Raw genomic sequence first — 12507 nt, forward strand, 5'->3', positions numbered from 1 at the left:
GAGCAATGGGAGCCTGGAGCTAAAGCTGCAGCAGCTGTAGAGGAGGTGAGTTTGTCGCAAGACTCCCCATGGGCCCTGGGGGCTGAGCACCTCTGAAGCCCCTTTCACCCAGGCCTAGCACAGAGCAGGTGAAGGGGTTGCAGCTTAGGAGCTTTATGGCGGCCTTCAGGTAAAACTCATCCTGGGGCCAGGTAAAAAGCACGAAACAAGACTCAGAATCCAGGACAACTTTCTTTATTGCTACCAGAAGGCTTTCATCAGTACAATGGCTCCAAATACAATACCTTCCTCAGGGCTGTGGAGAGAGCTTAAGATTGGGACAGGTCATTCTGAGAAACAGAGGTGTAACATTTAAAGAGACGAGCTTTTAAAGGTTTTACTTTTGGTTAGAAGTTACATGAACACAAAACTTCGGGTTAGGGTCTCTTGTTTTTTTATGACTGATCATTACACATCTTTCAAACCTCGGGCCTACATAGCCACCCCAGCACCTCACCAAGCAGTGCTGGTCACATGCTAAAAGCTTATAAACATATGGAAAAAACAGACTCCATTGCAGAATTTAAGGTTTACACTTGATATAGAGAATCAAGTGTTGGTGAATATCCACACTGAGTGCAATATTTCCTGGTGCAAACAAGAAAAAATACCATTTTTGTTGAAGTGACTTAGGTTTAGTTCACTAACTGCTTTCTCTGTTTGAAAATACAGACTGTGTTTAACTTGGAGAAGTCTTTGTGTAAGGTACAGAGAGCACAGTGGCCAGCTGCCCTAGTGTTCTTCTAGAGTACGTTCACACTCCTGTGGTTACTTAAGTGTGGAGCAGTTTGCAAGCATTGTTTTTGTTCTTTGTTTTTTTTTCCCCGACTAACCTTTTATTTAAATCCAGTTTTTAAATATTATCACATTTAAACACCAAAGTGCTAACAAAACAAAAAAGGTCTTTTTCTTTAGAAAGAAAAAACCAAACCTGTCATGAAGGTCAGATAGTACAGAACATCATGCACAAGACTTGCTGAGAATTAAAAGAGGAGCAAGCAGAAGGAGAGTAAGGAGCAGAAGGAAATCAGATCAGAGGGGTGTTATTTGGTTGGGAAACCTGAAACAACTCTGCACAACTGATGTGAGCTCTTGGACATAGCGAATGGGTTACAACACACAGGAGCAGAAAAACAGTGGAACTGACAACACTAGAAAGAAACAATTTTTTGCTACTTTTTTTGTTTGGTTTTTGGGTCTTTTATAAATTTTTTATACTTTTTTGTGTTTTTAAGTGCTTAAATAGTGGAACTATAATTAGCCGCACAAGAAAAAAATTCAAAAAAAGGTTGGGATTTTTTTTTCTGTTTTTTGGCTCCCTTCAGTTCAGCCTGACAAGGTATGGGCCCCTTCTCCCCCCACTGCAAATACATGGCGCCAGGTTCTGCGAGGTTTAGAAGGCAGCTGTGGCGTGCGCCCCCAGCTACATAACAGACACTGGCTGCAAAGGTGGACAAGGGGAAACGTTGCCCTCCTGCCTCGAGACATCAGCGCCACAAACCGAGCCCATGCTTTCAAGAGCCACTACCTCTGGAGCAACGTCTTCGTTGTAGAGACGCTTGATACCATCGTAGAAGTCGTCCACTTCCATCTCTTCCACTTTGCGCTTGGCAGAGGCTTGCTTGCAGCCGGTGGGAGCTGGCAGACGCTGGTAGAGCGCGGCTGTACCTGTGACTGGCACTTCTGGCCTGCCGTTGTCCTTGGAGAAACCTGGCCCTGGGACAGAGGAGGGCTGGCATTTGAACACTCCTCTGTTACAGGTCACCAGGGTATGCTTGAGGGGACTGTAGACATATACAGAATTGGGCAGCAGAGAAGACTGCAGAGTGGAAAGGTGATGTGCCACGAGCTCCCGGCAGTGGATCAGCTGCGAGCTATCCATCTGGAGTGAAGAGACAAGCAAGGAACCGGCATTGCAAGATGAAGGTTACCCACTGCCGCTATGAACCAGGGCAGGGCTAGTGCTCTGAACACACGGGCCACCCACACACTTGAAGAATGGCTCACTGCATCTGCTGGCAGCTTCACTGCTTGTCCTTGCAATAGGTGTGCAACCACCTAGTGTGCTTAAAAACAACGTCTGAGACTCTAACTAGGATTTTCTCCCCCATGTGCAATTTTTTCCCTGGTGCAGAGAGTGCCAGTTATCCATCAGGGCACAGTGCTCCCCCCATCACAGATGGGCTGCCGTCAAGATGAACGCTCTGCAGAACTGCCCCAATGAACTGTCCTTTCAGGATGACACATGAGCATCTTTGCAAAAGCATAACAGCAGGCAGAGATCAGCAGCTATGGGTCTGAGAGCCCCGATGGCTCACATGGCCCAAATATTCACACAGGAGAAGATTTTCCATGTTGCACTGAACATGGATCCTTGGCTGCATGGCTGAGGCTTGCAGCTGAAGATGTGCTCCACAAAACAAGAGCTGAAGTCTGTTACAAAAATCCCCTTTCTAATCTATGACTGCAGTTCTGCTCTCAGACCTGTTTTCCTTGGGCAAATCCATAGGCAAATTCATGATTTACCCCAGCAAGAGGAGACCCTGGCCTTGTCCCTCTCGGCCATGTATTTAAGCTGTGTCTCCTCTGCAGCCTGCATATCGCTAGACTCAGCTTTCATAATGGACAGACGCATCATGGCTATGCGAAGACCACCCCTCTTCAAGCATCCACCCTTGCCCACTGCTTAATCGTCTGGACCAAACACCAAGGAGAAGGTTGCGTTTTCAGTAAGACTGAATGAAGTGAACATGGGAGAAGGACAGCCAGTCCCACTGAACCTCTGCACTCCTCTCCACACTCACTGGATGGTTCATTTTGCTTCTTGGCCCACAGGCAAGCCCAGCACTCCTCACTCCCTGGGACTGGGGGAGAAGTGTTTTGGTTACAGCCAGCTGCCATCCAGAACAAGTTTCCCTTTTCCCTGCATGCCTCCTGTCCGAGCTGCAGCCCTTCGTGGCCCCAGTGGCTCCCTGGCCCTCGGTGCCGTGATGCCCAGCTCCAGCCCCACTTACCTGCGCCTTCTGGAGCAGCTCGATGATGAGAGCCAGCCAGTCGGGGAGCAGCTTCTCCAGCTCCAGGCTGACGATGGCCAGCGCCAGCATGGAGCCCTTGAACTGCAGCAGCTGGTAACAGGCCATGCATTGCAGCAGCTGCTTGGTGAGGGCCGCCACGTGCTGGGAGGGACTCGGCTTGGGCAGGATGGTCAATAGCTGAGGCCTGTTGGACACTGCAACCGCGTGGAACTGGGGGGAGACAAGCACACGAGGCAGGTGGCGTCACCCACAGGCTCGCTCGTGCTGCTACGCCACCCACCACGCAGCCCCCGTGTGCGCACCACGGACTCTTCTTGGCCGTATGCCTTTAGAGCAACAGAGCCAGGTTGTACCATGACAGTGGTGTGCGACAGGCACTCCCTGACACAAGGGATCCTCCATCGTTTGGTGTAACCCTTGAGACTTTTTCCCACACCATGGAAAAAGCAGCTCCGTGTTGAATCCACAAACAGCTTCGTGCTGTGTTTTGCCAGGGTGTGCCATCATACACTGTGGGGAGCTGGACTTCTCAGAGCCCTGCAGAAGGCTAGCCCCTCCACCCTCTCTCTCTCCCAACAACGCCCATTTGAGAATTCAGGTGTCCTAGCCAAAAGCCTCCCCTCAGGAAAGCTGAGAGAAGATGAAATTCAATGAAGAGAAACTCGGGGCATTTTCATTCTCTTTAACCTTTTATCAAACAAATAGGTCTCTGTTCTTTCTGCAGCACACACTGAGCATGCCCATGGCCCAGCATTGGCGCTTTCTCCTTGCTTCATCTGTATTTTACTGCTGCCTGGCATTCAGCTTTGAACAAAACCAGCAGCAATTTAGGGCCAGGTCTTCAGACAAATTTTAAAAATTGCCTGAGATATCTCAAATCACAAGTTGCCTCTGAAGTTCTCTGGAAAGGCTGGTTGTTTCCAAAAGTACTTGTACAAAGGTAGTGCAACTGCATCCTGAGGGCTCTGCTCTCCTACAGGTAGGGTTTTTTTCTAGGTACCTCTTGATACAGTCTATACAAAGATAGACAGCAGAGAAAATAGAGTATCCTCTTATTTACAATATGAAGGAAATCCAGTGGTGTTGCCATGTGAAGATCCCAGTTCAGTTTATCCAGGATAATCTTCTCCATTCTGCGAATTTCAGCTGGAGAACAACCACAAAAGCTATCCCGAGCCAACACCTTCAGTACTGGAATCCTCTGCAAAAGCCAACAAGTGGGTAGGGGGGAAGAAGAGAAAGCGCCAGTCATCATTATAAACACTGCACAAGAAGCTTCATCCCTGCCCTTCAAGTGCCAACCACTGCATGTAAGCAAAGGTAGCACTAGAAAAGCATATAGTCAGATGACATTGCATTACTAGAAAAAAAAATATATCTATATTACCTCATCTTCCTCGATGGTTTTTGCAGCGAGGAAGAAGCAGCTGATTGCAATACAGTTTAAGTACTTTGGACGGGCCTAGAATACAGAAGAGCAGAGAAATTCCCTGTGTGAATGCAATACAGAAAGTGATGCGTGATCCTTTCTGCTCGGACATCCTCAACCCCAGGGTCTCAGCTGCCCGCACAACGCGTTCTGGATCAGCAGGCTGACCTCCGACACGCCACGGCAGTGGCAAGCCATGCAGAGCAAAAATCCATACTCCATGACGTAAAGCAGGAGAGAAATCAGCCAGCTCCATCATTGGAATTGGCACCCACTGATGTGCAGCACTGGAGTGGAAAGAGCTCATTTTCAGTCAGTGCAGCAGAAATAGCGAGGAGCAAACCAGAAGGGCCAGACTGTCAGCTGGCCCAAAACCATCACCGCTCCACCTGCTGCAGCACAGCACTGCCATTGCTGCAGCTGGGGGGGGTCAGAGGAGAATAGGAAGGAAAGCAAGAGAGTTAAAAATGCTGTCCATGTCTACTATACAAGTATAAAGCATACATAAATAAACATTCCACTTAGGTTATTTGTTACAGCAGTTCTCAAAACTGCGGCCCACAGATTATCAAGGGAGAGCAGGCCCCTTTTATGGTGAAGTGTTTTAGGTGAGGTAAGTTAAATTAAAAGGGGAAAGGGTGATTTTTTTTCATGGGCATCAAAACTTTTCTGGGCCTCAGTTCAGTGGGGGGGAAAAAAAGAAGGTGTGCATCGGCTGTAACTGTGCAGGCAGGTAGTCCCTGTGATCGACGGGAGCGTAAGCATACGCTTAGAATTTGGCACATCCACTGGGGTTTTGCTCAGTAGCAATCTTTGTCAATTTGACTATCTGGCAAAGGACTTAGCTACCAACATCCATCTTAAAAAAAAAAAAGAAAGAAAGAAAAAGTGTGATAGGGTGCATCCACCTGCTCCTTAGCACTAGGTGCAGTAGCTGAGGGCTAGGAAAAGCAGAGGCACTGTTTCTAAACCCCATTACAGCTCCCTGAGCAAACAGCTGCACCTCCACATGGCCTATGGACAACTGAGCTTCTTCTGTCCACATTAAAAAGAATTTCAATGAGAAAAAGCAAAAGATAAAACCCTGCATAAAATGCAAAATCCACTTCCAATCTAAAATGTTGCCATGATTAATTCCTGCTGGGTTAATTTTAGTGGACAGAACAGAGACATGGGGATTTAAGGGTGTGATCCTACAAGCCACACTCATGCAATGAACTCTCAAGAAACCCAAAACACTGTTTCCTGAAAGCAGCAGGAGAGAAGGACACTGGATCCCATCCAAATTAAAGATCTTTAGCAGCATTCGGTTTCAGTTCCATAAAAGGATTTGGCTGTGTCTGGAGCCTTGGCTTTCTAGTGACATTTAAACTTCAGCTTAAATACTTGCAGGGGATCCACGCTGGGGGCAGGGCAGGGGTWCCCGTGTGCGTTCAGGTATCACTCACAGCAAAAAGAATGAAGTCCCTCAAGGCAAGACTGAGACTTGTTCTTCCCTACATAGGCAGGTTAAGAGCAAACTGTCAAGTTAGTGTAAAATAAATGTACAGCAAAAAGGACACTCGCTCAGTATTCAGGGAAAAGAAGATGTTCAGAACAAGTTCCAGTGCTCAGTCAAGTTTATTCCCTGATTTATTTAGCAATAATACATTTGTCCCCTCATTTCCTAAGCACACCCCCACCCCTCCACCCTGCCTTTGGCGACCAATCTGGAAGGCTGAATAGCATTTTTTGCCCAAGCATGTTAAAACACAGTCACCAAGCCCAGTCTCCTACAGAAGCCTCTGCTCGCTTTCCCTGTGCCTCTTCAGCAGGCAAATGCTGCCTACATCTGCTGCAAATATCACCAAGTGGAGGGTTAACTGGTGCTGTGCAGTGATCTACAGCTGACACTGCTGGTCACCAGAAACGTAATGGCTAACAGCTGTAGGGGCAGGCAGCACTGAGCAATTTCAGTGCATGTTTACAGCGAAGGGAAGAGACTAGTTGTCTTAACAACAAAAATCCCCCAGAGCAGCACCTGGTAAGAAGCAGGAGTTAAGGTGCATCAGTGGAACAGCAGCTTTATGGGAGAAGCAAAGCAGGGGCGGGAGCAGAAGCCCTGACCTGTTTGAGTAATGCTTGCCCAGAAGGAGCGCAGGATAAGCTGAAAACCTCTTCACAAACACCTTTCCACATTCCTCCTCACTGCCTGAAGCACACAGTGAGCTTCTCTTAGTCATAGTCTCATACTTCATTTCTCTGTAGACTCTTTGGCTGCTGCAAATTACTGAAAGCAAAAACTGTACTTGAGGGCATTACTGCTGAGGGATTTTAAATATCTATTTCCCACCTCAGTGTTCCAGTAAATCACCCATTTTAAGCTAAGATTTCCATGACTTGTAATTTAAATGTTATCAATATTTAACAATATTGAAAGGATGGGTTAACGGAAGACGTCATTGTTCTACTGAGCCAAGTCTCATTGAAATGTAAGTACACAGGCTGAAAATATTATGTTCTTCTGCTTACATTTCCTAAGCTGTATTACTCACCTAACAGTGTTTGTAATACGATTATACCCACATGCAGATGAGACTGCAGATTTGCTGAGCACGGAATTTAACTGAGCAAATACGGGAAGAGATAAGGCCCGAAGCCTGATTTCAGAACTCAAGGCCAGGGATCTTGAGGTGACCCCCCCCCCCCCAGTTCAGTCATTCACATGGGTACAAAATGCATCCCAAGCACAGCACTTCTGATTTATTCCCACAGCAGACCCTCTTAGCACTCACAGCGCAACTGGCTTAGATACAGAACAGCAACAGATCCTGCTCAGAGCTGCAGATGCCCTAAATACTGATTTTTATTTATTTATTTTTCTTAAAAAGTCCCTATGAAATACTAGACCTAAAAAAACCAAATGCTTTATGGACATATTCTCTGCACCATTCAGTACAGCAGGATTGCATAGCCTGTCACTGTCGTGACTTGCTGCCGTGCTTGCTTACCACCTTTTCTCCTTCAGGTCTGTCTGAAGATCAGTTTGTCTTCAGATCTTAGTCTATCAGACTGTCTATAGACCACGATAGCATTGAACAGTTGCTCCCCACAAAAAAAGCACTCATCTCTGGCTGAACCTTTCCCACTCTTTCATTGCCCTGCACTAGCACACTTGCTTATAAAAGTCTGGCCCAAACCTCTCCTCAAACATCTATTTATTGCTCCAGCTAGTTCACTACTAGGAAGTGCACATAGTAATTCCAGGTGATCCAAATGAGACTAAATACTGCTGCAGTTAAATACCAGAGTAATTAAGGGAGGCAAGCTGGGACTTTTTGGCTTTTTGTGCAAGAGGGCCTTGGGCTTAGGTTTCTAATGGTGGGCTAACATATTTCCTTTAGCTTTATGACTCAGTTTTGCTCAAGTCAGATATTTTTTTCTTTTCATTTAAGTGACTAGCATGTTCTCATTAAAGCAATGGCTACTTTCACCAGGGGAAAAAATGACTAAGGAAAGAAACTACCTCCAAAAGTGCCTAGCAGCAGCGTATCACCACAGTGAGAGTGGTGTGCTGCCACAGCTTCAGAACCTGAAATTAAGGTTTGGAGTAATACAGGTTACCTCCTGTATATGCGTGAGAAAGAAAGAGGGTGGGAGAGCAGAGGCGAGAAGTAAGCACTTCCATACAGTCATGCCACCAGGATTATATGCAGAAACAGGAAGGATGGTTGCTGGCATACTGTGAGTGGGCAGTAAAGATCCATTTCAGTTTACATATCTGCAAATATTTACCTTTACTGTGGCTAAAAACCTGTCCAAAAGACTGATGGCCAGGGCGAGCGTTTCTGGATAAAGGTGGAACTGGTATTTGAGCTTGGCCAGCCACTGAATGACCTCATCCCTCTGCTTTGGAGAAATGGCTACATCCTGTTGGAGAGAAAAACAAAGCGTTCTTAAAAAAGGGCTGAGCAACTCGGAAAAGACCAAACGTTTTTACCTCTGCAGGAGTTAGCACTGAAACAAAGCCAGCTTCAGAAAGGGGTGCTTTGAACCCTCCTGAGGAAGCACTCAGTTCTCGCATCTGTGACTGGTGATCATACAGCTTTACTGGTGGCTCCTGGATACAGATGGTCTGAAACAGGCTTTCTAGTAGGGAACTGCATTAAGATTTCTACATAGATCTTTCTCTACCTGGACAAGGCAGTAGTGATAGTTCATGCATGTCATTCTACATAGAGCACAGGCTTTCCAAATGTCCTCCAAGCCTAGTATTCAAATACAGAGGCAAAAGGAGAGTCTCTAACTGCGAGTCCTTATGGCTGAAAAGGTTATAGCAGAGAGTGCCAGTTTCCCTTTATAGAAAAACTTAACGCATACAACAAAACTGTCAGCTTTGCAGAGGGATCCAGATCTGACTTAACACACGCACAAACTATTCTTTACAAGCAATCACAGCCAGCACCTGTCGTGCTTCATTCACATGCAAGTCAGCAAAATGCTGAAGGCGCTCAGCAGCTTGCAGGCCATAAGCTGCAGCCTGCGCCCTCTGCGAGCTGCTGCAGGAAGCCACCCAGCCAGCCAGCAGCATGTCCTCTGTGCCTGCGGGGACACAGGACCGGGTTGGGCCTCTCACCTTTTGGTGGGGACAGTCTAACACCCACCTCAGATTTATCTTCTGACACTGTTAAATGGGTGTGCGATCTAGCAACACGTCTCAAGCCATATAAGATATGTTAGGATATTCTGGGGTCTTTTTCCCCACCTCAACAAGATAATCAACTACTGAGCTCTGTGGGTGAAAAAATTATTAGAGTAAGGGGAAAAAACTCTTGCCTTTACTAATTCTGTGAATTCTCAATAATCTGAGTAACTTTCTGTCTCTTGGCTGCAGAGCTGCAAGCCAGCTGTTGGCATGGTATCAGGGTATGGCATTAGCCTACAGACCCCTGGCATTGTCCAGGCTGCTGGTTAAGTGACAGTTTTAGGTAGGTAATATGGTCATCGCTCTGTGAAATAATCCAAGTGCTCCTGTAAAATTTACTTTCCCAGAGTTAACATGGACAACATGGCCTCACCATCTAACAGTATTTATGCAGAAATCAATACAACCTTGTTCCTGCACAAGAGGGCTAGTGAACATGCATTGCCTTCTCCTCCTGCTTCTTCTCCCCACTTGCCCAGTGTAGCACAGTCTATTTTCAGAAACCCTGAAGTACCCGCACTCCCACTTCTGGAACTGTGGGTCCCAGGGAAAAAGAGCATGAGCTGTCGATAAGGGACAGCAGTGGCTGTAAGCATCTGCACATGTGCTTCTGGAAAGGGCGCAGCTGCTAAATTGAGTTTCCCAACTTATTTCTCTGGAGATCGTGATCTCCTAGCACTTGTGTTCAGGCAGCGTTCTTGCAGTGTCAACAAATAATGGTCTATACATGTTTCCCTTTCCCCACTACATTCCCAAATTACCAAATGAAGGCCCTTGGGTAGTCACTAAACTTGCAGGGTAGGCATACACCTGCGACAGGGAAGCACCACCAGGACATGAGAGTACTGAGTCCTACGCAGAGCCTTGGCGGGGACAGGCAGGGAGGCTACCCTAAGACTGCTTGGCTTTTCTCCTGGACTGCTAGTGTAGATATGTCAAGTGCAACAAAAAGTTACTTACCCCATCCAAAGAAATCTCCCTTGGGACAGCCAGCTTTCTTTACAGAAACCCTGACTCATAAATGTTACTGCACACTGGAGGAAAGGAGGGAGGCTCTCTTGTAGTTTCTCAGGTACTGACACAGTTACCCTCCAGCTTAGCTCTAAGAGGTTTATTGACCTTCTTAGATTAGACACCCACCACTCAGATGCACAAAAAAGCCAGGCCTGAACAAAACCAGACATGCTGCAGGAGCCAGGCGGGTGCCCAGCCCCTGACAGACAGCAGATGGGAGGAAAATGAGTTGGTGTTTTGAGAAGAAAGGTTTATTTTTCTTTAAAATTGTAGTGTTTTTTTAGCTCAGAACATGTTAAAAATAGAAGATTCCAAATAGAGCTCACAAAAAACCTTTCAGCAGTAAAAGAAACTGTGGACTGGGGCTAAGCAGGTACAATTTCAATTCAAAAGGCTTTTTTTTTTTCCTTTTGGCCCAACTCACCACTATTGATCTGTTTGGACAACAGTTGRATTTCAACCACAAATACAGACCAGTCACTGACATAAATGCTGTGTCTGACTTGTACTCTGAAATATTTGCAGCTTCTGCAGAGCCTTTCAACCAAGCATCCCTCTGGTCTCACTTCGACCAGGATTATCCGAGGTGATTAGCAAGGACATGTCCAGAAGTGAGAACTGAAACCAAGTGAATTTCTACTGCTGTGATCAGGGTCCTTGTGTTCCATACAACAGTTTGACCACTGCTGATTAAAAGAAAGAACCTGAATAAAAGCTGGCTGCCAAGTTACGGTGGCAAGAAAGCTAAGGGCTTGCGCAAACAAAAAGCACTCCTGCGCTGGGCTGTTGTGCTGGGTTGTTGTAGCCGTCCTCCCAGCAGAAACATGAGGGGGAAGAAGTAGCATGAATTAAAAGATAAAAACACCTAACACTGGAGCAAAATAAATACGTTAGGCCATATCTACCACCGAAGGACCTACCATATGTTTCAGACAGACAATGATGCACTTTTTTACTGGCATACTGAATCCACTGCCTGTGAGCCAAGAAAAACCATGAAAGCAGAGCTTTGTAGGCAGAAGTGCAATTATACTAGTGCTTCTATCAGCACAGCAACATCCACCAGAATACCAGCATCACATCTTTTTTAAGGATGGTTACTTACAGTATGAAATTTGTTTATGCTGTGCTCAAATTCCTTACTGGTGTTGAGATCCATCTCCCAAGTGGGACAGAAGAGGGGAAGGTGGCAGGGCTAAAGTTCTCGATCCCAAGCTGAATTCTGGACTGACAGCCTGTGAGTGGACGCACAGCTGGTTACATTTGTTCACAGACACAGGTCCCACTGAAACGCAGTTAAGCAATTCCCTCAGAAAAGGTAAAAACAGGAATGCTGGTGTAGCCATGACAATCTAAAGACACAGTTTTTTGTAACCAAAAGCTGTTTTTTACAGCTGTAACATTTGGTCTAATAAAAGGTACTACCTCTGCCTACAAAACTTGCCTTAAGTGCTGTATCATGTGCTTCTCTGAGGAGAAGAAAGTCTCGCCTTGTTTTCTCTCCTGATGCCCCTATGGTGCAACAGAGTCAGCAGGACTGTGTCTTGGATCCAGATGGGCCTCTGGTCTCAGCTGGGGCCTCTGGATGCCACTTGACAATAGTGTTGCTTTTTAAAAAGCACCTACCACTTTTAGAGAGAAGAGTAAACTACTTTCCTCAATTCTAAGAAATAATGATTCTCTCTATAAATGTTATTGCAATGTACAGGTGAAATCTCAGCCCATCAGTGGCAGAACTCCTGCTGCCACAGTGGGCTGCATCATTCCAGAAATGCTAGTTTGAAGCATGCTGCGACTATAATAAATGCACCACACAATCAGTAATAGGAAGTTTATAAAACGGTTTGCTAATAACATCTCTTTTTTTTGGACAATGGGGTAGAGACCTAGAAATTATCTGGGGGAAAAAACACGGCAAACAGTATGTTAAATGCTGGCTGTCCTTATAGAGAACATTTCTCACGTAGCAAGGTAAGCACTGCACAGCAGAACCTAAAAAGCACTGTCAGAAAGGAGAGGAGTGACAATTAAGATGAATTTTCCTTATTGCTTTATTCACTGCATTTATTTTCAAACAGAAGGAGAAAAAGAAAGCCATACAAAAGGATTTATAACCACAGCCAGGTTGGGCCAATATTGCAGACTTAAAAGGTTTCAAGCAGCTTAAAGTATTATTTTGAAAATGCAGTATCTGAGTGAATCCAGAGGCTAAGCTCTGTGTGTACCCCCTAAAAGCCACATAGAAATGTTCCTTCAAACAAAAAAAACCATGATTTTAAAAACCTGTCCGTGACTCCTAAATCACT

General features: G+C 45.9%; 1 protein-coding gene across 1 annotated transcript in view; it reads right to left on the minus strand.

Moving 5' to 3' along the window:
• Positions 1-218: 218 nt before the first annotated feature.
• CCNI (cyclin I) overlaps positions 219-12507 on the minus strand; it is a 35983-nt gene continuing 23694 nt past the window's right edge. Inside the window, exons 3-7 of the mRNA XM_026090138.1 lie at positions 8278-8412; positions 4462-4536; positions 4135-4275; positions 3054-3284; positions 219-1921 (exon numbers count right to left, since the gene is read on the minus strand). Of these exons, the coding sequence (XP_025945923.1) occupies positions 1463-1921; positions 3054-3284; positions 4135-4275; positions 4462-4536; positions 8278-8412 (1041 nt within the window). The 3' untranslated portion in view covers positions 219-1462. The remainder of the gene's footprint in view (positions 1922-3053; positions 3285-4134; positions 4276-4461; positions 4537-8277; positions 8413-12507) is intronic.

Source organism: Apteryx rowi, unplaced genomic scaffold (assembly GCF_003343035.1).
Source record: "Apteryx rowi isolate R43461 unplaced genomic scaffold, aptRow1 scaffold_85, whole genome shotgun sequence".
Lineage (NCBI taxonomy): Eukaryota > Metazoa > Chordata > Aves > Apterygiformes > Apterygidae > Apteryx > Apteryx rowi.